The 25,219-nt window shown below is 40.8% G+C and overlaps 1 protein-coding gene across 3 annotated transcripts in view; it reads left to right on the top strand.

Moving 5' to 3' along the window:
• The window catches only part of LOC138172753 (proton-coupled amino acid transporter 1-like), a 60,430-nt gene that overhangs the window by 15,546 nt on the left and 19,665 nt on the right, over positions 1 to 25,219 (top strand). For 2 of the 3 annotated variants that reach the window (XM_069102566.1, XM_069102567.1), the window contains exons 3-10: positions 2,357 to 2,447; positions 4,088 to 4,176; positions 5,874 to 5,969; positions 7,975 to 8,059; positions 8,565 to 8,783; positions 16,151 to 16,249; positions 20,579 to 20,745; positions 22,956 to 23,125. In XM_069102566.1, the coding sequence (XP_068958667.1) occupies positions 2,357 to 2,447; positions 4,088 to 4,176; positions 5,874 to 5,969; positions 7,975 to 8,059; positions 8,565 to 8,783; positions 16,151 to 16,249; positions 20,579 to 20,745; positions 22,956 to 23,125 (1,016 nt within the window). The remainder of the gene's footprint in view (positions 1 to 2,356; positions 2,448 to 4,087; positions 4,177 to 5,873; positions 5,970 to 7,974; positions 8,060 to 8,564; positions 8,784 to 16,150; positions 16,250 to 20,578; positions 20,746 to 22,955; positions 23,126 to 25,219) is intronic. The other variant, XM_069102568.1, reaches the window with a different exon arrangement.

The raw sequence follows: 25,219 nt of genomic DNA, 5'->3' as shown, positions 1-25,219 counted from the left end.
GCCCTTGGACTATTTGCTCTCCCTCTCTATATAGCTGTCCACTATACGTTTATAAATTAAAACTTGAAGATTTTACTTAGAGCAACAGTGGTACCGGTGAAAACTATCCTTCCTTGTTGTTTCCTTTAAGTAGGAAGGTTTGGGGGCTGGGCTTAGGGAGGGAATGATGCTGCCTGCTATTCTGATGGCTTCCCATCCCCTATACTAGCTCCTGGGGGTCCTTGTTAACTCCAACAATTAAATAAAAGCTTCTCTATTTGTACTTAATCCCTCTGCAACTGAGCCTCAGCTGTCTTTTTAGTCTTATAGAACGTTACACCCTTCACGCCCTGCCTTCCTCTCCCCATGCATATCATATCCAGTCAAGCTTGTCTTCTTAATGTTCCTCACGAGGCATTTTGTATAACTAATTTTTTTCATGTTTGTCCCCATTAGGATGCGAGTTCTTTGAATTCAGAGATTGTTTTTTGTCTTTATATCCTTAGTGCTTAAGACAGTTTGTACTGTATAGTGTTTAATAAGCGCTTATTGATTGACTAAATGATTTTGCTGTAACTGTACCCTAAGTCGGAAACGCACTTCCCCCTCATTTTTGTCTCTCAGAATCTTTGGCTTACTTAGAAGCTTGGCTCAAGCTCTTTCTACGTGAGGCTTCTCCTGATGCCCCCTCCCCGCAGCTGCTGGTCTCCTCTCCCCCAGTGCCTTGTATCTCTCTGTATCTATCCGTGTATAGGTAAACCCAGCTAGACTGTGCACTCCTTGAGGGCAGGGCCTGTTTTCACTTTTATGTTTGTATTCTTGGTGCCCAACATGGTGCCTGGCACATGTTAAGTACTTAATAAATGTGTATTGATTGATTGTTACAAAATATTTACAAAGTAATTTCAGGGGACAAGGGAGAAAAATTCTAACAACTGGGGGTAAGCAAGACTAATTAGGTTGCTGTTACAGCCTGCCTCACAGTGGTAGCTGTGCGAGTGGAGGGAAAGGGATGGTTGCTAGATGTTGTTTGGGTAAAATCAACAAGGCTTAGCAACTGAGTGGTACGTGAGGAAGAGGAAAGAGGTGACTTTGAAGGTAAAAGCCTAGTCAGCTGGGAGTGTATTGGTGCCCTCAACAGACACAGGGATGCTAAAGGGAGGGTTAAGTTTAGAGGGTAACATGTTTTCTGTTTGGAGCCTGCAAGATACGTAGGTGGAGGAATTTAGCAAGCAGTTAATACAAGACTGGAGTTCAGAAAGAGAGGTTAGATCTGAATATTTTAATTTGGGAATCATCTATAGGTGATTTCCCTGTGGGAAGAAGGAAAAGAGGAGCCAGGAAAGAGCTCTGGCCATCTGTCACTAATGCTTAGGCTGTGGGAGGTCGATGAAGAGCTAGCCGACAGAGGTAAGAGGGAAGCCAGAAACAACATGGTAACCCAAGGTAAAAGAGAATGTCAAGGAAGATGGAGTCCTTAGTAGTACTGGCATGGCCCAGAGGTCAGGAAGCCTGAGAATAAACTGTCATATCAATGAGAAGAGATCACTGGTGACCTTGGAGAAAGGTTCCAGCTCAAGATGTGGGTAAAGAAGAGTGTGGGGAGTGAGGATACCCAGCTGGCCGTGTGTGGCAGTAGAGGCTAAAAAAGAAGTCGGGGGGGGGGGATAGCAGGGTCAGGGGATAGTTTTTCATGAATGAGATGTTAGCATTTTTGTGCAGATAGCTGGGAAGGAGACATAGAGAAGGAAAACTTAGCTGTGAGAGAAAGGGATCGGTCTTGGGGAGTGAGGGGAAAGCGCTTTGCTGGAGAGTAGACAAAGAAAAGAATGACCTCTTCCTCAGATACTGGAGGAAAGGAGGAAAGGATGGATGAAGATGTTGAGGGGTTTGGAGGTGCTAAGTAAGAGAGCTAATAAAGCCCTTTTTTCATGGCAGCCTTCTGAAGTTAGACAGTGCATCTATTATTCCCATTTTACAGGTAAGAGCCTGTAGGAGGTTTTTCTACTATTGCAGATCCTGCTGTTACTCTTCATTACTCAAGAAGCATTCTGTATTAGCTTTTTGGACACTTTTTTTGTTTGAAGCAGATCTCTGTTCATCTTTCATTCTTAGGACTATCCTTCCAGTTAGGTTTCAGGTGCTTGTGTTGGATGGTTGGTACTGTGTTGATAGGCCTCTACAACACACAGCTTTGTTATTAGCGCAGACTTTGAATGTGCTAAGAGAGAATAGTGGTGCTGAGACAGCACCGTAAGGGACACCTTCATCTGCTGCTTTGGCTTTGTCCACCAGATGCTGGAGCTGCAGCCAGGGAGTTACACATGGGGTACCCAGCTCTCCACTAACCCTCCATTGTCTTTCTTCACCATTACAGATGGTTCCAAACCTTGATCCACTTATTGAAAGGGAATATTGGAACAGGTCTCCTGGGGCTGCCCCTGGCAGTGAAGAATGCAGGCATCTTGGTAAGATGGACCTCTGCTGGGAGAAGGAGGGAAGAATCCCACAACACTCTGGGAGAATAGATGTTGATGCTTTCATGCCTTTTTTTTTTTTTTTTGGTCTGGAGCTGTCATTTCATTAGTATAAGGAGTTTGAGAGATAGGAACTCCTAATGTGGAAATGTAGGGCAAAGTGGATAGAATGCCAGCCTAGAGTCAGGAAGACTCATTTTCCAAAGTTCAAAACCTGCCTTATATGCTTACTAGCTGTGTAACCCTGGGCAAGTCACTTAACCCTGTTTGCCTCAGTTTCCTCGTTGTAAAATGAACTAGAGAAGAAAGTGGCAAATCTCTCCATTACCTTTGTCAAGGAAAGCCCAAATGGGATCACAAAGAATCAGACACGAATGAATAACAAATATAAAAACTCATTTACAGATGTACACAGTAACTCATTTTAAGTCTTTTTTTTTTTTTCTGGAGGGCAGTTGGGGTTAAGTAACTTGCCCAAGGTTACACGGCTAGTTTTTTTGTGTGGGTGTTAAGTGTCTGAGGCCGGAACCAGACTTGGGCCCTCCTGACTCCGGGGCTGGCGCTTTACTCGCTGTGCCACCTAGCCACCCCTCATGTTAAGTCTTAAGAGACTTGTTACCTAAAGTACTGAGAAGTTAAGTGGTTTACCCTCGTGGTTACACAGCATGTATCGAATTCAGGACTTGAACCCAGGCCCTTATGACTGCAAGGGCAGCCTTCTAGTCATAGTATTTTTAATTTGAAAGGGTTTTTGTTTTTTGATTGATTAGAATGACTGTCTCCCTTGCTAGAAAACAAATTGCATGTATGACTGCTGGGTAGGAGGCACAGTATATACTGAGAGTGCTGACCCTTTAATATCAGTATTGGTCTGTTTTCTAGGAAGTCTCTTGGCTAATTTCTCACCTCCTCCATCCCACTCCATTTCTTAAATGATTGACTGTTGTTTTTTAAGATGTTCTCTGAGTAGATCTTTGTGTTCAGAGATATCCTAATTTCCTTTAGACTTTAGGAGGTCCCAGAAACTCAGTTTACCTTGTGATTGCTCTTAAGCTGACCCATAAACCCTCCCTTTCCATTTCATCTCTGGAGTCATCAGAGGTCACCCCATCAGAGATCACTTATCTAACTTTTCCTGTCATCGCTCAACACTGCTCTTAGATTTTCTTTAGAAGGTTAGATATTCTCAAAAGAGGGCTAAAGTTCAGGCCAGTTTCCATATTATAGAATGAGTCTTAATCATGTTCTGCTCTTCAGGACTGCCTAAAAACTTTCTACTTGGAATTGGCATTAATTATATTCTTTTTTAAAAAAACAGATTTTATTGGTAACTTTTACTTTCACGATGCCTAGATTTTCCCTTGTATCCCCCCTCTTTCCCAGAGAGCCATCCAGTGTAAGAAAAGATTCTTTAAAACAAGAAAAAAAAGAAAAGAAGAAATTCAACAAAACCAAGTAACATATTAAAAAAAAACCACCCTGAAGTTACATGCAATGTTCCACACCTGTGAACACCAGCCTCTGCAAAGTAGTGGAGACCTCAGTGACATTTCAATTATATTCAGTTATATGACTAACCTTTTTAAAGTTGCTTTTGCTCTTTTCTTCTTATCTTTGCTACCTTTCTCCAGATGGGTCCTCTGAGTCTGTTGGTCATGGGCATCGTGGCTGTGCACTGTATGGGTTTGCTGGTGAAGTGTGCTCATCACGTCTGCCAGAGGTAAGACATACTTGTCTCTGTTTTTGGGTGAACACTGTATCCTTTGGGAAGGTTTAATGATCAATCTTAGTTCTGTTGAACTTCATGGAAATTGTCTCTTCTCTAACTCATACTCCCTGCTTATAAAGCTTATATCAATGTACAACCTTTACCTCTTTGAATGTAACTGTTGTAATACTACATGTACTTGTTAGGACTCATAACCATCCCTTTCTGAGTGTTTCATAGTCTTTGTTTTGGAACCTTTTAGTTAAGACACTGGGTTGAGATCATATTCTAATTCTGTGTTCTACATACACTGAAGCTGAATAGTGGCTGCCTCACAGAGAGGAGGAGAGCAGTCCAGCTAGGGGGCCAGTGTGATTTTCTCTATTACTAGTAATTAGTAATAGAGAATAGTGATTGTACTGTTTCTTTCATGTGTTCTTCTCCTGGCATTCTTGCCAACTTGACCTGAAGTAAGTGGGCTTCTCCTCTAAGAATGTTTTCCAATTTGTTTAGGGGACAAGACAGGAAGGATGAACTTTGACAGTCTGAGAATGGTGCTTAGAATCCTAGCTTCCCCATCCCCCAAAATAAGATGCTTTTCAAAATCCTTCATGAGTTCCTCCATGACCTGTGACCAGTTCATATTTTTCTTGGAAGCTTTTGATGCAGGAGTTTTGACTTCATTGTGTTCTTCTGGTTCCATGGTTTGATCTTTTTTTTCTGCTTGCTCATCTTGCCAGCCAATGACTTGACTTTTTAGCTCTTTGCCATGGTAGAACTCTGCTTCCAAAGTGGAGAGAGCTGTACCCCCAAATCGTTGGGGTTTTCACAGTTGTTGTCAGAGCTGTTGTCTGAGCTATAAGGAGGGCACTCTCTCCACAACCACCACAAGCTCTGGCACACTGGCCACACACTCCAGTACCACCACCCAAGACTGACCCAGATTCAAACAGGTCAAAGCAAGAGCGATTACCCTCTGAATGGTCGCTTGGTGCCCCTACAGTCTACAGGCCAGGAGCTCTGGAGGCAGCCACGTGGCAGCTGCCATCGCCTCCACCACCTCTTGCCTTCGGGTAAGGGGCCAGACCCTGCTCTTCCCTCACCCTGTTCCAACAGAATTCCCACTAACATTTTGCTTTCTCTTTGGCGTTTATGGGTTGAGAAGTCTGGAAACTGCCACAGCTGCTGGTGATTCACTCTCCTGAAGTCTGTGCTAGCTGGTCTGTGCCGCTGGTCAGGGCTGCCCATGGTCTGGGCCACCTGTGGTCAGGGCCTGTGTACCTCACGTGGGACTCTGCTCGGCTCCCAGCACGGTGCCATAGACCCTTCCTGTAGGCCTGCTGGGCTGCCTTCAGTGGGAGATTTGTTTCTCTCTGTCACTTTGTGGGTTCTGTAGCTCTAAAGTTTGTTTAGAGTCATTTTTTTTACAGGTATTGGAGGTAGTTGGAGCAGGAGCTCAGACAAGTTCCTGCTTTTACTCCACCATCTTGGCTCTGCCCCATTAGATGGTTTTCAAGAGGTGTCTGGATCGCTGTTACTATCACATTACAGCTGGTCCAGGTTTTAAGAGTCTGATACCCTGGTACACACTATCCAGTGCCAGAGTTGCCAGGTCTTTGCTTTGCCAGTGCCATTATCCTTCTGATTTTACAGGTTCCTGTAATTGGGCAAAACCATTTCTTATCTTGGGTTTTTTTTCTCCTGCACAGGCTACACAAACCCTTTGTGGACTATGGAGATACAGTGATGTACGCGCTAGAAGCTAGTCCCAGCTCTTGGCTTCAGACTCATTCCCTATGGGGAAGGTAATTAATAACTGCTTGTTGACAGTTTTATTGCTATATTGATCTAATATGAATTATGTCTTCTGAGTTATGTGTGTATGCATATGGTGCTGTGACCTCGCTCTACCCTGGTGCTCTTATTAATCGCCTACTGTGTGCCAGGTGCTGTGCTGCACTGGGAGACAAATCAAAAGCATGAGACGCTTCTAACTTAGAAAAATCTTTCATCTTCATTTCATTTCATTTAGAGTAAGTACATATGAGGTAATACAGAATAAAAGGAATAAAGACAAAATAGTCAAATGCAAGGTAGTTTAGGAGGGAGTATATTAACAGTTGGAGGATCAGGAAAGGTTTGTATTGTGCTTGGGTCTTATCTTGAAGAGGGAGAGTTTATATAATCTAAACTACAAAAGGTTCTCTTCACCTCCCTCTCCTTCCCCCCCTCTCCAATAATTTGTCACTGCTACTACCCTTCTCTTACCAAGTTTTAACTATAGATATGGGTAGATTCCCCCCATCCCTTTCCATATCTACTACCCTACACATAACTCTCCTTTAGTTTAGTTTTTTTTTTTTTCCAGCAATTGGGGTTAAGTAACTTGCTCAAGGTTACACAGCCAGGTGTTTCTGGGTGGGTGCTAAGTATCTGAGCCTGGATTTGATCCCCAGGTCATCCCGGCACTGGAGCCGGTGCTCTTACTCACTGAGCCACCTGGCCACCCCTAAGCAATTGGGGTTAAGTAACTTGCTCAAGCTTACACGGCCAGGTGTTTCTGGGTGTGGTGCTAAGTGTCTGAGCCCGGGATTCGATCCCCAGGTCATCCTGACACTGGAGCCGGTGCTCTTACTCGCTGTGCTACCTGGCTGCCCCCTCTCCTTTAGTTTTTAAAAAGATTTTTGTTTTTAACTAGAAAAAAATAATAGGAGTTTAAAATGAACAAGGCGAGAGCTTACAAACATTATGTAATCTGTGAAAGAAGACTGATCTGATGTTTAGAATCTCCCTATAGCACAGCTGCCCATGTCATTCATCTTCTACTCAGTATTTCCAGCGACTCCCTATTACCTCCAGGATCAAATATGAAATCTTCTGGCTTCTAAAACCCTCCATAACACAGCCCTTTCTTACTCTTTCAGTCTTTTCACCCTCTTTCCCTCCATGTACTCTGCAATCCAATCAAACTGGCCTCTCACAAAACAATCTATCTCCCATTTCCATGTATTCCACAAGTACTTTTTTACTCATCTGTCCTAGAATTCCTTAAAATCCCACCTTCTGCAAGAAGCCTTTCCCATTTTCTCTCCATGTTGGTGTCTTCCTGTAATGCCATTGTGGTATTCACAGCGTATGGCAGCTGTGAATATGTTAGTATAATGTTAAATCCCAAAATATAACAGACTCTCCACATGGAAGACAGAACCAAAACATTTCTTCAAACACTAGGAAGCCAAATCCATCATAGCAACAGAGAAATCTATATACAATAGCACTTCAGGAGGCATCGCCATCCCCAAGCTTTCCCCCGGCTAGGGCTTTCTCACAAATGAACACTCACAGCTTGCTGCCTGCTTCCTCTCTCTCCCTCAGTTCTAACTTCTCTGACTAATTTCCTCTGGGCTCTGCTCTACCCATTCAGCAAGCTCCTCCTACCACAGGCTTCATGTGACTCAAACTCATGTGACTTAAACAGGTCACATGGTTCTATTAATGGATGGGAAAGAACTTCCCATTAAGCAGAAATACATTGCTGTTACACTTCCCTAGGAGATTACCTCCAATTTACCTTGTGTATAAGTAGTTGTTTGCATGTTGTCTCCCCCTTTAGAATGTGAGGGCAGGGTCTGTTTTTGCCTTTCTCCATATCCCTAGTGTTCAGCGTATATTAAGGACTTAATAAATGCTTGTTGACTTGATTTGATACTGTTTTGTAAATAAAAGGTTTAAGTTGATAAGCTTTTTTTCTCCCTTTGAAATGCTTCATTTTAAAAAATGAATTACCTTCTTATTCTCTCCCATCTATAGACATATTGTGAGCTTCTTCCTGATTGTCACCCAGCTGGGCTTTTGCTGTGTGTATTTTGTATTTCTGGCTGACAACTTTAAGCAGGTAGGGTGAAAGAGAAGTAAGTGGACCTTCTGCACTTGGACTCCTAGTAAGAAGACTAAATGCTAAGCCTTTTACATAACTGTCATCCCTTTGGGGCCAGTATCCTTTGGACATCTTTAGAGAGAAAATGTATATTCTAAAATGTTAGGGCCAGAAGGAACATCTCCGGGTCTAGTCAGTTCTCTGATCTCCAGGAAAGACTGTCTCAGGCCCATGCCTAGGAGAGGGTGCCTTTGTTATTCCCAAAGCTCTTCAAAGGTTCCAATTTAGTCCAGTGGGCACTTATTAATTACCCGTTGTGTGCAAGGCCCTCTGCTAGGTTGGAAGTAATGCAGTGATAGATAACACATTGCTCCTTCAAGGAGGTTACTGTCTCCTAGAAATTCCATATATTCTTTCAGTGCTTTGTTTTGCAAACTCAGAACCTTTTTGGGAAGTTCTTCTGACTGGATTTCACTTGATGAATTTTTAAAGAATTTTCCTATTTTTTCCTCCTGTACTTGAGGTGGTGGAGGCAGCCAATATGACAACCAATAACTGCCAGAACAATGAGACAGTGGTGCTGACGCCCACCATGGACTCACGGCTCTACATGCTCTCCTTCCTGCCTTTCCTGGTGCTGCTGGTGTTTGTCCGAAACCTCAGAGCCCTGTCCATCTTCTCCATGCTGGCCAACATCAGCATGATGGTCAGCCTCATCATGATCTATCAGTACATCGTCCAGGTACGTGTCCAGATCAGGCCTGTGGCCCCTCCCTTAGATGTTTCACATGGAGATCTCGACGGCAGTCCTTTCCATTTGCTCCTCTCGGTCTCCCATTTGTTTGCTGCTGTGTTGCGAAAGAGACACTGAGCTGCCATGTGATGACTGGGGCACCAGCATTTTTGGAGCGACCGTATGCATTTTACTTCCTCAGATGGCTACTTGGGACTTTCCTGTGTTAAATCAAAGGGGGAGAAATGTGAGGAAGAGGATGGCTGCCTGCATTCCCTGTTTCTGGTTGATTGAGCTGCCAGGATCAGACTAATTAGTGTCGGCTCTGATTGGTCTTCCTGCCACTTTTACTTGGTTAGTGTACTGTGCTGACTGACTCGATACTCATTGATAGCTCATCTACACAGCAACATTGGTAGGGAAAGGAAGAGGGAGTTGTCTTCTCCCTCTACATTTTTACATGTTCCATGTCTATATTAGTACAAAATTCTTGCATGTGATTCAGACCCAGAGTCAGCCAGGTACTCCCAGTAAACAAAAGAGTTCACGTGATACAATGGAAAGAGCACCAGAACCTGTATTTGAAACCCGCCTCAGATACTCACTAGCTGTGTAACCTGATAGGTTTGATCTAAGCTTCTGCATCTGTAAAATGGGACCAGGGATATTTGTACTGCCTGACTTACAGGGCTGTATTTTACGTGCTATAGAAGTGTTAATTATGATGATAGTCCTTCCTTTCGGATGTATAGATATCCCTTCCACATCTTGAGGGCTAGGGGCGCAGTACCCCCGCAATCGGGAAAACCTGTATAAAAGTTTTTGACCCTCCCTCCATCATACCAGAGAAGAAGTCTAAATTATTATGGCACTAAAAGATAAAATATATTGATGTTATACAATGCTATACATATATTTTATGCATTTCTGAGTTTCTAAACTTTTTCGGTGTTATCTGCTGGCCTTTGCATGTCATCTGCTGCTTCTGAAAAACACCCTAAAAATTCTCATTTAATTTCTTATGCCAGGGCAGCCAGGTAGCACAGCAAGTGAGAGCACTGGCTCCAGTGTTGGGATGACCTGGGGATAGAAACCAGGCTCAGACACTTAGCACCCACCCAGAAACACCTGGCCGTGTAACCTTGAGCAAGTTACTTAACCCCAATTGCTTAGGGGCGGCCAGGTGGCTCAGCGAGTAAGAGCACTGGCTCCAGTGTTGGGACGACCTGGGGATCAAATCTGGGCTCAGATACTTAGCACCACACCCAGAAATAACTGGCCGTGTAACCTTGAGTAAGTTACTTAACCCTGATTGCTTAAAAAAAAAAATTAAATTAAAAAAAATAATTTCTTATGCCACCCTATGATATATTGAAACCTTGATGGAGAAAGTCACAATGTGGAAGGGTTGATGTATTCCCCTGCAGTGGCTTCTGTGACCCCTCTCTGCCCTGGTTCTCTTCATACCTATCTGACCACTCTTTCTCAGTCTTCATTGCTGAAACACCAGCTCCCTGAGGAGGGGTGTGTCCTTCAAGGCTCTACCCTGGCCTAATGATAATCTCTGCCTTGCTGACCTGCTTATCATAGATTCAGTTATCTTCTGCGTGCAGATGATTTCCACATCTAGAAATTCAGTTGTAGTCTCCTTCCAAAACTCCAATCCCACATCACTGACTCACTGTCTTTTTTGTACCTCATTCTCAACATGTTGAACGTGGAGCTGCTTTTTCTTCTAGGCTCCTCCATTCCCCCTCCCTTGATTCTATTGCAATTACCACCCTCCTCCAAGGACCTGAGGTTTGTAATCAGAAGCATTTCTGACTCTTACTGCTTCCTTATTTCCCATATCCAGTCTTGTTAATTCTGCCTCCATAGTCTGTCCAGCATCCATCCACCCTCACAGACACCACCCTGCATCAGGCCCATGGTTTAATTATTATCATCGCCTTCTAAGCCATCTCCCTGCATCTAGTCTCACCCCTTCTCTGATCTGCTAAAATACATTTCCCAGTGTACATGTTGGATCATGTCATTCTTCAACAACTCTCTGTGGCTCCTTGTGGCCCTCACACTGGCATTTATGGTCCTTCACAATCAGACTCCAACCTACCTTTCCAGCCTTACTTTATGTTGCCGTTTTTTGAGCCTTTCCAGGGAACTTGCAACTAACTCACATATATAGGGTTGGACTATAACAGGGCTCACCACTGCTGGGCTTGTAGCAATCAATCATCAAGCATTTATAAGTACTTACTATGCCAGACTTTCCACTGGATTACTGAGGATTCAAGATAAAAATCATACAATCTCTACAGTAAAAAAATCTTAGTTTCTGTTAGCAGATACAGTACATATGCACATACAGAAAGAGGGCATACAAGGTAAATTCTAGGTCATTTTGCAGAAGAGACACAGCAACTGGCAGGAGGACCAGGAAAAGCCTCATGTAGGAGGCTTGTAAACTACTTTCCCAAGTTTGGATAGATTTTTTTTTTCTTGGAGGGGAAAGGCAGGGCAATTGGGGTTAAGTGACTTGCCTAAGGTCGGAGGCTAGATTTGAACTCAGGTCCTCCTAACTCTAGGGCCAGTGCTCTATTCACTGCACCACCTAGCCACCCCCTGGATAGATTCTTAAGAATCAGTGATCGATGTTGATAGAGTTGTGAACTGATCCAGCTATTCTGGAGAGCAATTTGAAACTGTGCTCAAAGGATTATAAAACTCTGCATGTGGCTAAGAATTGGAAATTGAAGGGATGCCCATCAGTTGGGGAATAGCTAAAGAAGCTGTGGTATATGATTATACTAGAATATTACTGTGCTATAAGAAATGACAAGCAGGATGATTTCAGAAAAACCTAGAAAGACTTACATGAACTGATGCATAGTGAAGTGAGCAGAACCAGGAGAATGTTGTACACAGTAACAGCAGTATCATTCATTGAAAAACTGTGAATGACTTGGCCATTTTCAGTGATACAGGGATCCAAGACAATCCCAAAGGACTAATGAAGCACAATATCTGCCTCCAAAGAAAGGACTGATAATTGTTTGAATACAGACTGAAGCATGCTGTTTTTCACTTTCTTCAATTTCTTTCTTCATTTTCTTGTACAAAATGACTAATATTGGAAATGTTCTACATAATTGCACATTTATAACCTATATCTTATTGCTTACCATCTTAGGAAGGGGAAAGGGGAGGGAAGAAGGGATAAAATTTGGAACTCAAAACTTTAAATAAAAATGTTTTTAAAATTTTTTTAAAGAATCAGAGATATATCATGTTATTAGATTAGAAAGACATCATTTCAGGTCTTTGCTCTGTCACTCAGAGGCCATGTGTCCACAGTTTCTCTAAGTCTCGTTGTTTGAATCTGTACAATAAAGATAATTCTCTTTTCACTCCCTCACAGGCTTGTTTGGAGGATAGTGCTTTATAAATCATATTTTACTATCAAAATATAAGCTATTATTCTTTGAGCAGAGTCATGTTCTTTTGATAACCCTTTGGACCACTCATACTAACTTAATATTTCCCCTTTCTAAAGCAGAATTTTATATAAGGAAGATATATTAACTGCCTTGGAACCCTAAAATACTAAAATGCTTATCTTAAGGTAGTCTCACTTTTGAAATAGTCTCATGATATAGGCTCAGAAGATAGTGTTATAGTGAGTCTCTAGTGTAGTTACTTACTCCATCAGTTAGTACTGCCCCAGAATAGAATGGGCTGCCTCAGGGAGGAATGAATCTCTGGAAGTCTTAAGCAAGATAACCATTGGTCAGATATGTTGGAGAAGGAATCCTTGCTTACTTAGGGGATACATTGGTTGTACCCTCAGGAAAGTCTGTGATTCTGTGATTAGGACATCTTAATTATATATCAAGAATACTCCACTCAACATTTTTAACTGGTTTCACAAAAACACATTAGTTAGAGTGATATTGCACAGGAAATTTAGTGCCATAGGAACATTACAAATATGCAGTTAGCTAACCAACATTACAACAGGGTTTAGGGATGTTAGGGCAGGGTTTGATTTCTCATGTATTGGTATTGATATAATAAAGATATTGTGAGGGCAGAATTATATAGACTTTGCCTATAGTAGCTCTCCTCCATCTAATACTGTTTTCTTAGGCTGTTGGATTTAAAAAATTATTTGTTTAAATATTTTTAAAATTAATTTATTTTTTAAAAATTTAATTTTTTAAAATTAAATTATTTTTTCAAATAGAGATCCATCTTTTCTTTTTTGTTTCACTTTCCTTCTTCCCTTGCCATTTTCCTCTCTCCCAATTGAGAAAGGAAGGAAAACAAAATCCCTGATACAAACATGTTTTGTCAAATAAAACAAATTTCTGTGTTGGGCCATATTCAAAAAAATTATGTCTCCATCTGCACTTTAAGTTAATCATCTCTCTATCAGGAGGCAGGGAACATGTAATCGTGAGTCTTCTGACATGATAGTCATTGTGATAAGTAGAGTATTAGATGATTATGATGATTGTCTTTTGATCAACTATGTGTGACTCAGCTCTTCTCAGCAGCACAGTGATTGAAGATAAGTACAAAGGGCTCATGAAGGAAAATGCTCTCTGTATCCAGATAAAGAACTGATGGACTCTGAATGCAGATCGAAGCATATTTTTTTTTTCACTTTATTTTCTCAAGGTTTTTTTCACCTTTTGATCTGTTTCTTCTTTCATGACTATGACTAATATGGAAACATTTTTACATGATAGCACATGTACAGACTATATCAAGTTGCCCCCCATTTTCAGAGGAGGGAGAAAAATTTGGAACTCAAAATCTTATAAAAACGAATGCTAAAAATTTTCTTGATATGTAACTGGGGACAAAATAAAATACTATTAAAAAACAAAGTTGATTATCTTTATAATATTGTTATTATATAAATTGCTTCCCTAGTTCTGCTCACTTGACTCTGTATTAGTTATATGTCTTCCCAGGTTTCTCTGAAATAATTTCCTTCATCATTTTCTAGAGTACAGTAGTATTCTATCAACTCTATACCATAACTTGTTCATCCATTCCCCAATTGATGAGCACCCCCTCAGTTTCCAATTCTTTGTTCCCACAAAAAGAACTTCCATAGTTTTGTACCTATGGGTCTTTTCCCTTTTCTTTGATCTCTTTGTAGTATAACTCTAGCAGTGGTATTGCTGGACCACAGTTTAATAGCTTTTTGGGCAAAGTTCTGAATTGGTTTCCAGAATGATTCTACTAGTTCATAGTTCTACAAGCAGTGCATTAATGTACCTGTTTTCCCACAACTTTTCCAGTATTTGTCATTTTCCTTTTTATCAGTCTTATAAGGTGAAACTTCAGAGTTGTTTTAATTTGCATTTTTCTATTGGTATTTTAGACATGCTCTATGTTTTTGAGTTTTGTTTTTTAGATAGTCTTGGTGACTCTCCCTTACCTCAGGGGATCTTAACCTTTTTCATGTCCTAGACACTTTTGGCAGACTGGTAAAACCTATGGACTTTTTTTCAGAATGATATTTTTAAATACATTCAGTAAAATACATTGCTGGACTTAGCCTCTAATCCCAGCTGCCTGGCAGGTGGAGGTTGGGAGATCTCTTAAACTTGGGAATTTTGAGCTGCTATTGGCTATGCCAGTTGGGTGCCTGTACTAAGTTCAACACTAATATCGTGAGTTCCTGAGAGTTGGGAGTGAGGGATGGGTATGGAGATTTGGGATGCCCTGGCATCCCTAACCTTTGCCTAAGGAAGGGCAGTCTGACCCAGGTTATAAAAACATCAGCTTAAAATTCCCATGTCAGTGAATAGTGGAATCAGGCCTGTGGGTAGCTCTTCCACTTAGAGCCTGGGCAAGATAGGAAGGCCCAGTCTTTTAAAAAATACCAAATAAATCTGTATCTATTTATTTATCTCTATCAGTCTATATATGTATATGTATGTATCTATATATGTATATATGTGTGTATGAGTATATATGCATATACATATATACATATATGTATATATGATTACAAAGGAAACTAGTTATTCTGAAAAATCAGAATATGAAAATATTGTTAACAGACTCCACGTTAAGAACTCTAGCTTTACAGAATGATGAGGTTCTCCCAGTTTAAAACTTCAGTGGATCCATGATCTCATTGGTGTGAACATCTTAACTGTGACTTCACATCCTGTGAGGTTCTTGTCTCTGTCCTTCCATATAGCCTACTTAAGAGAATTTATATAAGACATAGGACGTCATCCTCAGGTTCTTTTAATATTTAATGGACAATAATGCAATGTTTAGACTGTTCATCTGTTGTATTCTGCTCTCTTTGCATGACTGGTCCCGTCCTAGAGACAGAGTACAAAAGTGAGGCCTAAATGTCTAGGCTTCCCAGCTTTTAGGTTGGTGAGCTCATTCTTTCCATAACATTTTCTTGACATGTTTTGTTTTTATATCACCTTTATTTTCAAATATATTCCTTTTCTCCTCTGCTCAGGTGAAATTCCTTTTTAATAAAGTATAGAAAAGAAAGAGAAATAAAAGCAGTTCAACAAAACAAATGAACACATTGACCAAACTTGACAGAATATGCAATAGTTGACACTCTCATCTCTCAACTCTACGAAGAAGGGAAGGAGATGCATTTTCTCCTCTTCTTCACACTGGAACTTAGTCATTATAGTTACACAGTACTCAATTGGGGTTTTTTGTTATTCTTTCTACTTAGATGTTGTAGTAGTCAACTTATTTTTCATTTTGTTTTAAAGTGTAAATTAAATTTAACCTAATAGTATCAAAATTGCCTTGTTTGTCTGTGCCTCCTTATGCATTTTTCTGTGTATTTTTAAAATGTTTCACTGACTTTCCTTTCTTTTTTCTTTCTTTTTTTAAAATATCACTTCTCTGGGGCAGCTAGGTGGCGCAGCAAATAGAGCACTGGCCCTGGAGTCAGGAGGACCTGAGTTCAAATTCGGCCTCAGACATTTGACACACTTACTAGCCATGTGACTTTGGGCAAGTCATTTAACACCAATTGCCCTCCAAAAAAAAAAAAAAGCAAAAAAAATATCCCTTCAGCTATCCACTGAGTACCACTCAGTGCTTCCACCACCACCACCACCACCACCACATAGTAACAAATAATTATACTCAAGCAAAACAGATCAACATATTGGCCATGTCTGAAAATTCATGTTTCATTCTGCACCTCTATGAGAGCAGGAACTGTCTTATCAGAATTTTGATATTATTTAAGTATGTTTTGATGTTCTGCTTTGTCCCTTCAGAAATCCTGGGTTTACTAAAAAATCTCACTTTTGTTTAAAACTTGTTTTATAATATCAAGACATCTCTATCTGTGTTTCTTTTAGGGAATCCCAGACCCCAGAAACCTGCCCTTGGTAGCAAATTGGAAGACCTACCCCCTGTTCTTTGGTACAGCCATATTTGCCTTTGAAGGCATTGGAGTGGTAAGGATTGAATTGGGATTAAAGTTGAATGTTCCCTGGCACTATTGATACTTTTTTAGTGAGGAATTCAGTGTTCTCGAGGCCAAATCATGCTGAAGACTATCCCTGTTGGAAATGATCTCCTGTGGTAGATCTGTTCCTCAGTTGACATTTCTCTAGTATTGAATCTATTAAGTCTCCTATCTTTGAAGACAAAATGAATATTAATTTAGTAACACTTAGGTTTTACCTTCTTTACCATCTATTTGATCTCTAATATTTATAAAAATCTCCTGTGTCAACACTGAGGAAAAAAATAATACTGCAGACTTCTTAAGGAAGGAAATAAACCCTGCTTCCCTATGGCTTCCAATCCTACTGTTTCCATAGTCTTCCCCAAGGAGGAGAGAGCTGATGCTCTTAACTTTACATAAGTAGCACCTTTTAAGAAGATGCAGATTTCTCTGCTGGAAAAAAATTACTGCTTGTGAAGGGAGCATAAGAAGGGAAAAAAGCTTTCAGTTTTTATGGACTAAAAAAATCTTTGGTAGTTGTTTTATTGTCTATTTTTTATTTAAATAAACTGGAAGAGGAATTGTATTTAAAGCTAGATAGCCAGGGGTTCTGTGGATAGTATTCGTATTTTTTGTTTGTTTTGTTTTTTGGAGGTTATCAAGGTTAAGTGACTTACCCAGGGTCATCCAGGGTCACATAGCTAGTAAGTGTCTGAGACTGGATTTGAACTAAGGTGCTTCTGACTCCAGGGGCAGTTGTTCTCTCCACTGTTTCAGAAAGTATTGATGAACAGAGTGGTAAGAGACTAAGAAGTATAGACCTGAGTTTGTCTTGATTCTATCATTCACTACTAGCTGTGTGATTCCCAAGTAAGGTGCTTAGCCTCTCTGGGCCCATTTCCTCAACTCTAAAATGAACGTTATGATTCTGGTTGTTTTTTTTTTTTAAACTCACTGGCCTGTTACAGGGATCAATTAAAATTAATCATCTGAACATAGACTGTAAATTTTAAAGCACTGTACATAAATAAGTTAATAAACTTCTAAACAGTTAATTTTGGGATACATTTATTCAGTACCTACTGAGTGCCTACGCTTTAGATATTTGGTAAAGTTTAGCTAATTCCTTTTATACAACTCAGTCTGGTCTTAAAAATAGATTGACCAACAAAAGAACTAAGGGACTATGACATTATAAAAAAGTATCTCCGGCATGTGTGAAATGATCAACTGGCAGAGTGTAGGAAGGAGGTCAAGTCCAGTTGGGAGCTGCTGTGTGATTACAGGATGTGATCGTGAGAAACAGACTTGAAGAGATGTGGCCTCGCCTTCCCCTCAAGAGTAGGGCTTTCATGTGCTTTCTCCCATTAATCCAGATTTCTGTTGTTGAATACACCTTCAGTCTGCAGTCATTCTATCATTCTTTTCTACCACATTCAGATTTTGGTGTAGAATCATAAAATGTCAAAGCTAGAAGAAGGATCTTCAGAGCTCTAATCATCTAGATCAGTGCATACCTGAGCAGGAATTCCATCTAAAATACAGAGAAAATAACAATAGTAGCTAACATTAGGGACAACTAGGTTATGCAGTGAATAGAGCATCAGGTCTGGAGTCAGGAAGACCTGAGTTCAAATTCAGCCTCAGATACTTACTAGTTACATGACCTGGGTCTGTCACTTGACCTCTGCCTGCCTCAGTTTTCCTCATCTGCAAAATGAGTTGGAGAAGGAAATAGCAAACCAGTCCAGCATAATTACCAGGAGAACCCCAAATGGGGTCACAAAGAATCGGACACAACTGAAACAACTAAACAGCAACAAAAAAATGGGGATAATAATGATCAAGCCCTTCATAAATGTTAGCTATTATTAGTGTTATTATAAAATTACGGAATTGGGAGGGATCTCAGAAGGTATCTAGTCCAACTCATACTGAAGAGAAGAGGGAAGGGAGTAAGCATTTATGTAACACTGACTGTGTGCTAGGTTCAGGGCTGAGCACTTTTTACAAACACTGTCTCATTTGAACTTCACAACAAGCCTGTAAGGTAAGTGTCATTATTATCCCCATTTTACAATTGAGGAAACTGAGGCAAACAGTTGCTTAAGCAATTTGCCTAGGGTCACACAGCCAGTCAGTGTCTTAAGGCCACATTGGAGCTCTGGTCTGCCTGACTCCAAGCCTGACACGTTTCGCTGCACTGCCCGTAAAACAGTTGCGTCTTTTAGAGCATCTGTATCCCTGACAAGAGCTTAGCCAGTTCTTGCTTTAAGTCTCCCAGTAAATGCTTGATTAGATAATTGATTGAGTACTCACTGTTTCTGTGGGTATCCCATTCTCTCTTGGACAAATCAGTTATTAAGAAGTTTTTCCTTATGTTAAGGCCAAAAATTGTCCTCTTGATATTGGTCATGACAGTCATTTGGAGGACAAATGTAATCCTTCTTCCCTATCTTCAGATATTTGAAGAAAATCATCGTGTTCCCACTTCAGTCTTCCCATCTCTAAGCTCAGCATGCTTAGTTTCTTCAACTGATCATTACATGGAATGCCCTAGAATGTTTCCACAAAAACCCTCTCAGTTTTGCAGTTAGCAGACTGCTGAGTGTCCTGCTGATCAAACAGAAGACTTTTCCTGCTCAGTGATCACTCAGTGATCACGTCACTGAGAAGATGTAAGAAGCAGGAACACTGCTGTCAGATGACATATTGAATTAACAGCAATATGTGAAAGAATATGGAGATAGTTTAGCATATTCGCCTATCCCCGAGGATCTGGTGAACTCAGCTTGGGGAGAGAGGGCAGAATCACATCTTTATTTTTCACGAGCCTCTAACCGAAATTGAGCATTTTCTTCAGTTATTTGAAAACATTGTTATAAGAAAGCGTTACCAGATTGCCAAAGGATTCCATGACAGAGGAAAGTTGAAGAACCAGTGTTTGCTAGGCTGGGGCAAGAGATAAGCCGAAGCTGAAAAGCCTGGGATTAATGCCCAAAGAGAAGACCCTGAAGAAGGAATCCCAGCCCAGTGCTCAGCCCTGCTCACTTTTATGCCCTCAGGCACTTGAGGAAAATGAGTATTCTGATACCATCAAACTGTCTCTTAGAACTGAGATTAATTTCTTTGAGTTGACTTTCATTGTTTACTGAGCCAGATCTAATAGATGACCCCTTGTGAAAATTGGCAGTCTTGCCTTTTGTTGCTTCCTCTTCCTGAATACATTTATTTACAGAGGTCAACTGATGTTCTGTTCCTTTGTTATTAAGAACTCATATTTTTATACAACAGCTGACTTTACAAAGTATTCTGTTATAATAACCCTTTGAGAGAGGTGGGTGGTGTTTCAAGAGATCTGTGATTTCATCAGTGTGAGACAGCTGTGATGACAAAGCAACCATCAGCTAGCGGCCAACCCCCTTCTGCCTTTTCCACTTTCAGTGTTCCTTGTCTTCAGACCTCAGACATGCAATGCTACCTTTTGAGCTTTGTGGAACTTGTCCGATCGTTGAGCATCCAGGGTCTCTTCCACAGTGATACAACATCAAAGTTGGCCTTAGTGAAGGAGAGAGCAGGGCAAATATTTTTCTGTCCATCCCTATTTGTCAGATGGTGCAACTGAGACCCAGAGAAGAAGTGACTGGCCTCAGATCATATAGCTCAGTAGTGGAAGGCCCAAGATTCTTGCCCCAGTCTTCTGATTTTTCAGTCCAGGACTCTCAAGTATTGTAGTGTCCATTGTGATGAAGGAGGCAGCATGATCCAGTGGATTCAAGTAGAAATCTGGAAACTCAGCTTCCATATTGTTAGGTCCCCACTGCCCCCGGTTTCATCAGTGTGAAGGTTTCCCTTGTGACTTTTGTCTCCCTCCTACTATATATAGTCGAAAAAAACTGACCCTAAGGTTGAAAGTTGTCATACTTAACGAGCTCCCTGTCGTATTCTGTGGATATTACTGTATATAGAGCAGTGACTTTGAATCAATAACTAGTTAAAGAATCTCCAGCTAGTACTATCTGGTTCTTTGGGGAAAAAATCCAAGTTAAGCTTAGTGAGCTAGTGACTGGAGCAAAGGGTATTAGGAAGAAGAATAATTTCTATGCTATAGAAATAGAGAGGATTTCTTTCCTCATTTTCCATAGAGGGATAGTATAGATAATTTTTGTCCTATAGGAATGAAGATGATCACTTTTCATATTTTCCACAGGGAACAGAAAGCAGACTGTGAGTCAACCTATTTTTAAGGCCACAGGTATATTCAGGGAACAAGAATACTGAGGATTAAAATATTGCCTCTTTTTGATGTTAACGTGTATTTTTGTCTTGTCCTCAGGTGCTTCCCCTGGAAAATAAAATGAAGGAGCCCCAGCATTTTCCAGTCATTCTGTATGGGGGGATGGTCATCGTTACCCTTGTCTACATCAGCCTGGGGAGCCTGGGCTACCTTCAGTTTGGAGCAGCCATACAAGCCAGTATAACTCTCAATCTGCCCAATTGCTGGTGTGTAAATCATAAAGGAGAATAGAAACTCATTGGCTGTGGTTTTGAGTGTTTTCAGAAGAGGTTAGGGCAGAAGGTTGATGTGGGTGAGGGCTAAGTCATGAATAGGCAGGTGTCTTCCTGGCAGTGAGGTGGCATGCTGGACTTGGTTCTTTGCTTGCATATTTCCTAATTCCCAGGAAGCAGGTATGTTGGAGGCCTTGGTTGCTAAGCTTCTGGTGTAGTAGAAAGATCATTAGACTTGAAACTAGAAGTTTGTTTTGTCACAAGCAGTGTGACTACGGACAACTCATCTTCATCGACTGTTGTTGTCCTCACCATAAAGTGGGCTGCATCGTCCCTGCATTGCCGACCTCACAGATTTGTGGTGAGGTTAAAATGAGTTGTTATATAAGCTATTATATATATGTTATATAAATGTTTATTTACTTTGACAACCATGGTGGGTCTGTGATTTCCCCCTCTTAGTTCTCCCTCCAGTGACATAGATGGCAGGCTCTCCTTGCTTTCTCATTTATCCTTTTTGGTTTGTGTCATCATCTTTTACTAAATCCCTTCTAGAGAATACACTGAGTGTCCGCAAAAGAGACAAGCCATTTATTATTTAAATAGCGATGATGATGATGATCAGGGAGAAGAAGAACTTGGAGAGTTAAGCCAGCTTTTCTTACTCAAAACCATTCCAGAAACTGGGGAAGAAAGGTATAAAGAAAATGTAATGATGGACCTTCATCTGGTTTCTCACTTCCTTGCATAAGAGACTGGAGGCTAGGGTTGAAAAATGAAGTATTCTCCTCTGAGTCAGGATCTTGCTAAGAAATTCCCAGCAAGTCACTGGATCCTTTTCTGTTTCACTTTGCTGAAGTTTTTGAAATATCTGTTAATGTTAGGAAACACTGAAAGGCTTTCTCAAAAGGTAGATGGCATTAATACTAGGCCCAAAGTTCAACCTCACAATTGTTCTGTTTTAAGAGCATGTGATTATTTTGGGAGACGTTTTTAGCAGAAAATGAGGTTATACCTGCTGATTGCCCTGAGGCACAAAGTAACCTTTAGTTCTTTTTTGGCTGATCAGCAGTGTTTGTACACTGAAGAGCTCTGTTCTGAGTCTGGGAATAGGGGCGGAGAGGTCAGGAGAAATTAAGAAAAAGAATGTTACATATCACAGATGCCGTATAACAATAGGGTAGCTGGTGTCTGTACTGATTTGCTTTGCTTATTGTTTCTCATGTTCAAACTTGAAGCAATAAAGCAATTGGTTGCTTCTACTATCTATCAACTTGAGAAAAAACTTTTTCTTCCATTCCCCAAGTCCCTTTATTAATTTGCTGGTGCCTGTACCCTCTGTGATATGAATGGGTTGGCCTAGATGATATCAAGTCCCTTCCAACTCTAATATCTTGTGATGCCATGAGCTGCCTTTACCCCTTGATTTTGTGTGATCAGCCTGCTTTCCTTCCTTCCTTTCTTCTTTCCTTCTGACTTCCCTCCCTCTTTCTCTTTCTCCTTCTGTCTTGCCCAGCTGGAAGTACAGAGGCAATGCAGGGGTCCAGTACCATTCTGATCGGCACAGGAGCCTTGACTTGCCCTGTTTCTTGTCCTGGGCTGATTCACCCCTCATTAGGCAATCTGGTGTTCCCCACTCTTACTTTCAAGGGGTTCATCATATTAATGTTGAATTTGGTACAGACACCTACTCTGCAGCTCAGAACTCCCAGCTTCAAGAGATCCTCCATCTCAGCACCTCAGGTAGCAGGTGTGTTTCTCTTGTGTTTTTAATACCAATTATTCCCTTGTATATATGTGTATACATGTATAAATATATACAGGAATATGTAATGCACACATGCATATATGTACAAATGTTTATATATACATACACATACAGAAGGAAAAACTGGTATTAAAAAAGAGAGAGAAAGGCAGTGAGATAAAGTGAGATAAAGAGCTAGAGAGCCATAGGTGTGCATCTGTTATGCCCTGCTCAGCACAGATTTCTAAGGAATTCATTGTTGGGTTCATAGTATCATAGATTTAGAACTGGAAGGAACCTTAGAGATCATCTAGTCCAATTCCCTCATTCTATAGACGAAGACATTTATGCCTAAAAGAGTTTAAATGACTTCTTCAAAGTTACAAAGTTAATAATTTGGCAAAACTAGGTTGAAGAAACTTCCTAAGAAAACCAAGTCATTTTTTTTTTTCTGTAGGTTGTACCAGTCTGTCAAGCTGCTTTATTCCATCGGGATCTTTTTCACCTATGCCCTGCAGTTCTACGTCCCTGCAGAAATCATCGTCCCCTTTTTTGTCTCCCAAGTGACAGAGCGTTGGGCGTTGGTGGTAGATTTGTCTGTGCGCGTAATCATGGTCTGTCTAACATGTGAGTAGAAGGCACAGTGACTTTTGTTTTCTGTTTCAACAAAGCATTCGAACCCCAAAGGCTATCAGCAAATAAGTGGAATATGGGATAGGGTGGGGTATATATAGGGTGGGGTTTCCATATAAAGAGTTCCCTACACAAAGGAAATTATAGAATAGGACCAAAAGCACATAAAACACAAAAATAAATAAAATGTTTTAAAAGGTGGTACCTGGAACTACAGCCCAGGTTCTGCTCATTTCTAATGTCAGGCACAGCCTTAAAGCTAATATGGTCACATGCTGTATGAATAGAAGTCTGGTGCCCTGTGAAGGTGGTCATAGTCCTGCTGGCCTCTTTCCTAGTCAAACTCTTGCTGCAGTATTTTTTTAAATAAGCCTTTATTTTCTCTTCCTCTCACAACAACCAAAAAACCCCTTTTAACAAATAAGTTTACTCATACAAAACAGATTCCCTGTTTGGCCACATTCAGAAAGGTGTGCCTCCTTGCGACTCTTAGTCTCAGTCCTTTCCTCTCCACCAAGAGAAGGGGCACAGTGTTTTCTCATTGGCCTTCCGGAGTCATACTGACCACTGACTTGCCAATGAGACTTCTGAAGGCTTTCAAAGTTTTTCATTTTTACAGTGTTGTTAGCACAAACTGTTCTCGTTTTTACAGTGTTCAGTTCTGGGCATTTAAAAAATACATATGTCTTCTGTTTTGGGAGTCTTGACTTATGATTTCATTGGTATGGGGAACTCTAAATTCAGACTAGCAGCTCCTCTGTAATTCAGAGTCTTAGAGAGCTGCTTGGGGTCACTGAGAACATAAGTAACTAGGCCAGGTAATCACAGATGACAACTTCTGAGGTAGGGCTCCCAGCCACGTCTTCCCGATTCTTAAATCTGGCCCTCTAGTGCTATGTCTTGCTGCCTCTCTCTTTTTTTTATACCAGTTTTTCACTCTGTATGTGCATGTATGTATACGCATGTGTACATATATGTATGTGTGCATTATATATTCCTGTATATATTTATAAACATATACACACATGTACAGGAGAATAACTGATATTAAAAGCACAAGAGAAGCAGTGTGGCATGCATACACACATACATATAGTTCAGCAACCTTCCTTACTCTTAAACCTTTTGCTGTAACAAAGAAAAGCAGTTTTGTAAAAGAGCCATCTGACAGCACCTGCAACATCCAGTTCCTGTTGTCTCTGGCCTTTCCCAAGAGGAGGGAAATGGGTTTCACCATCTGTTCCTCTGAACCAAGATCAGTTAGTGACCATTAAATTAAGTTTGGGTGTCTTGTAGCATTGTTTTCTTTCAAATGGTTGTGGTCATTTTGTACGGCCACCTGATTCTGCTGATTTCACTCTACAACATTTGAAGCAAGTTTTCCAGGTTTCTGTGTAGTCTTTATATTTATCAAGTCTTGTGGTGCAATAGTGTCCCATTGCAATCAGTCACCATAATTAGTTCAGCCATTTCCCAATCAATGGTTCACTTTGGTTCCAGTGTTTTGCTACAATAAAAGTGTTGCTATGAGTGTTTGGGTCTTGGACCTCCTTGGGTTATATCTGGGCAGTACATTAGAGGAAAGACATTCATTAGAAGGGGACCAAAATGGTGTGAAGACTCAATATCATGTCATATGAGGACAAAGTGAAAGAACTGGAAATGTAACATTAAGGTCTACATTGGTAGAAGGAGTACCCCAGGGATAAAATCACAGATAGTTATGCCATTAAGGTAAATCTATTCCCTAGGGGAAGTTCTAATGCTTTCATTAGGGAAGATTGCTACCTAGACATCTCTAGAAAGCTGTTTGTAACCATAATTCCTACATACACCTTGTTATCTATTCCTTCTTCCAAGCTTAGGCTATGGGGTCTGGCCCTGGAGTTGTCCTAGAGAACATATCCTCATTGAGACAGACCACTGCCCCCATTCTTCTGGAGTTATTGAAAGATAGTAGGGCAGCTAGGTGGCATAGTGGATAGAGCACTAGCCCTGGAGTCAGGAGGACCCGAGTTTAAATCTGACCACAGACACTTGATGCTCACTAGATGTGTGACCCTGGGCAAGTCAACCCCAATTACCTAG

The sequence above is a fragment of the Petaurus breviceps genome, unplaced genomic scaffold (genome assembly GCF_028583685.1).
Source record: "Petaurus breviceps papuanus isolate PSGF00001 unplaced genomic scaffold, PetGlider_PUasm1.0 551, whole genome shotgun sequence".
Lineage (NCBI taxonomy): Eukaryota > Metazoa > Chordata > Mammalia > Diprotodontia > Petauridae > Petaurus > Petaurus breviceps.
Note: the sequence above shows the minus strand (reverse complement) of the source record. Positions and strands in the feature narration are given on the sequence as shown.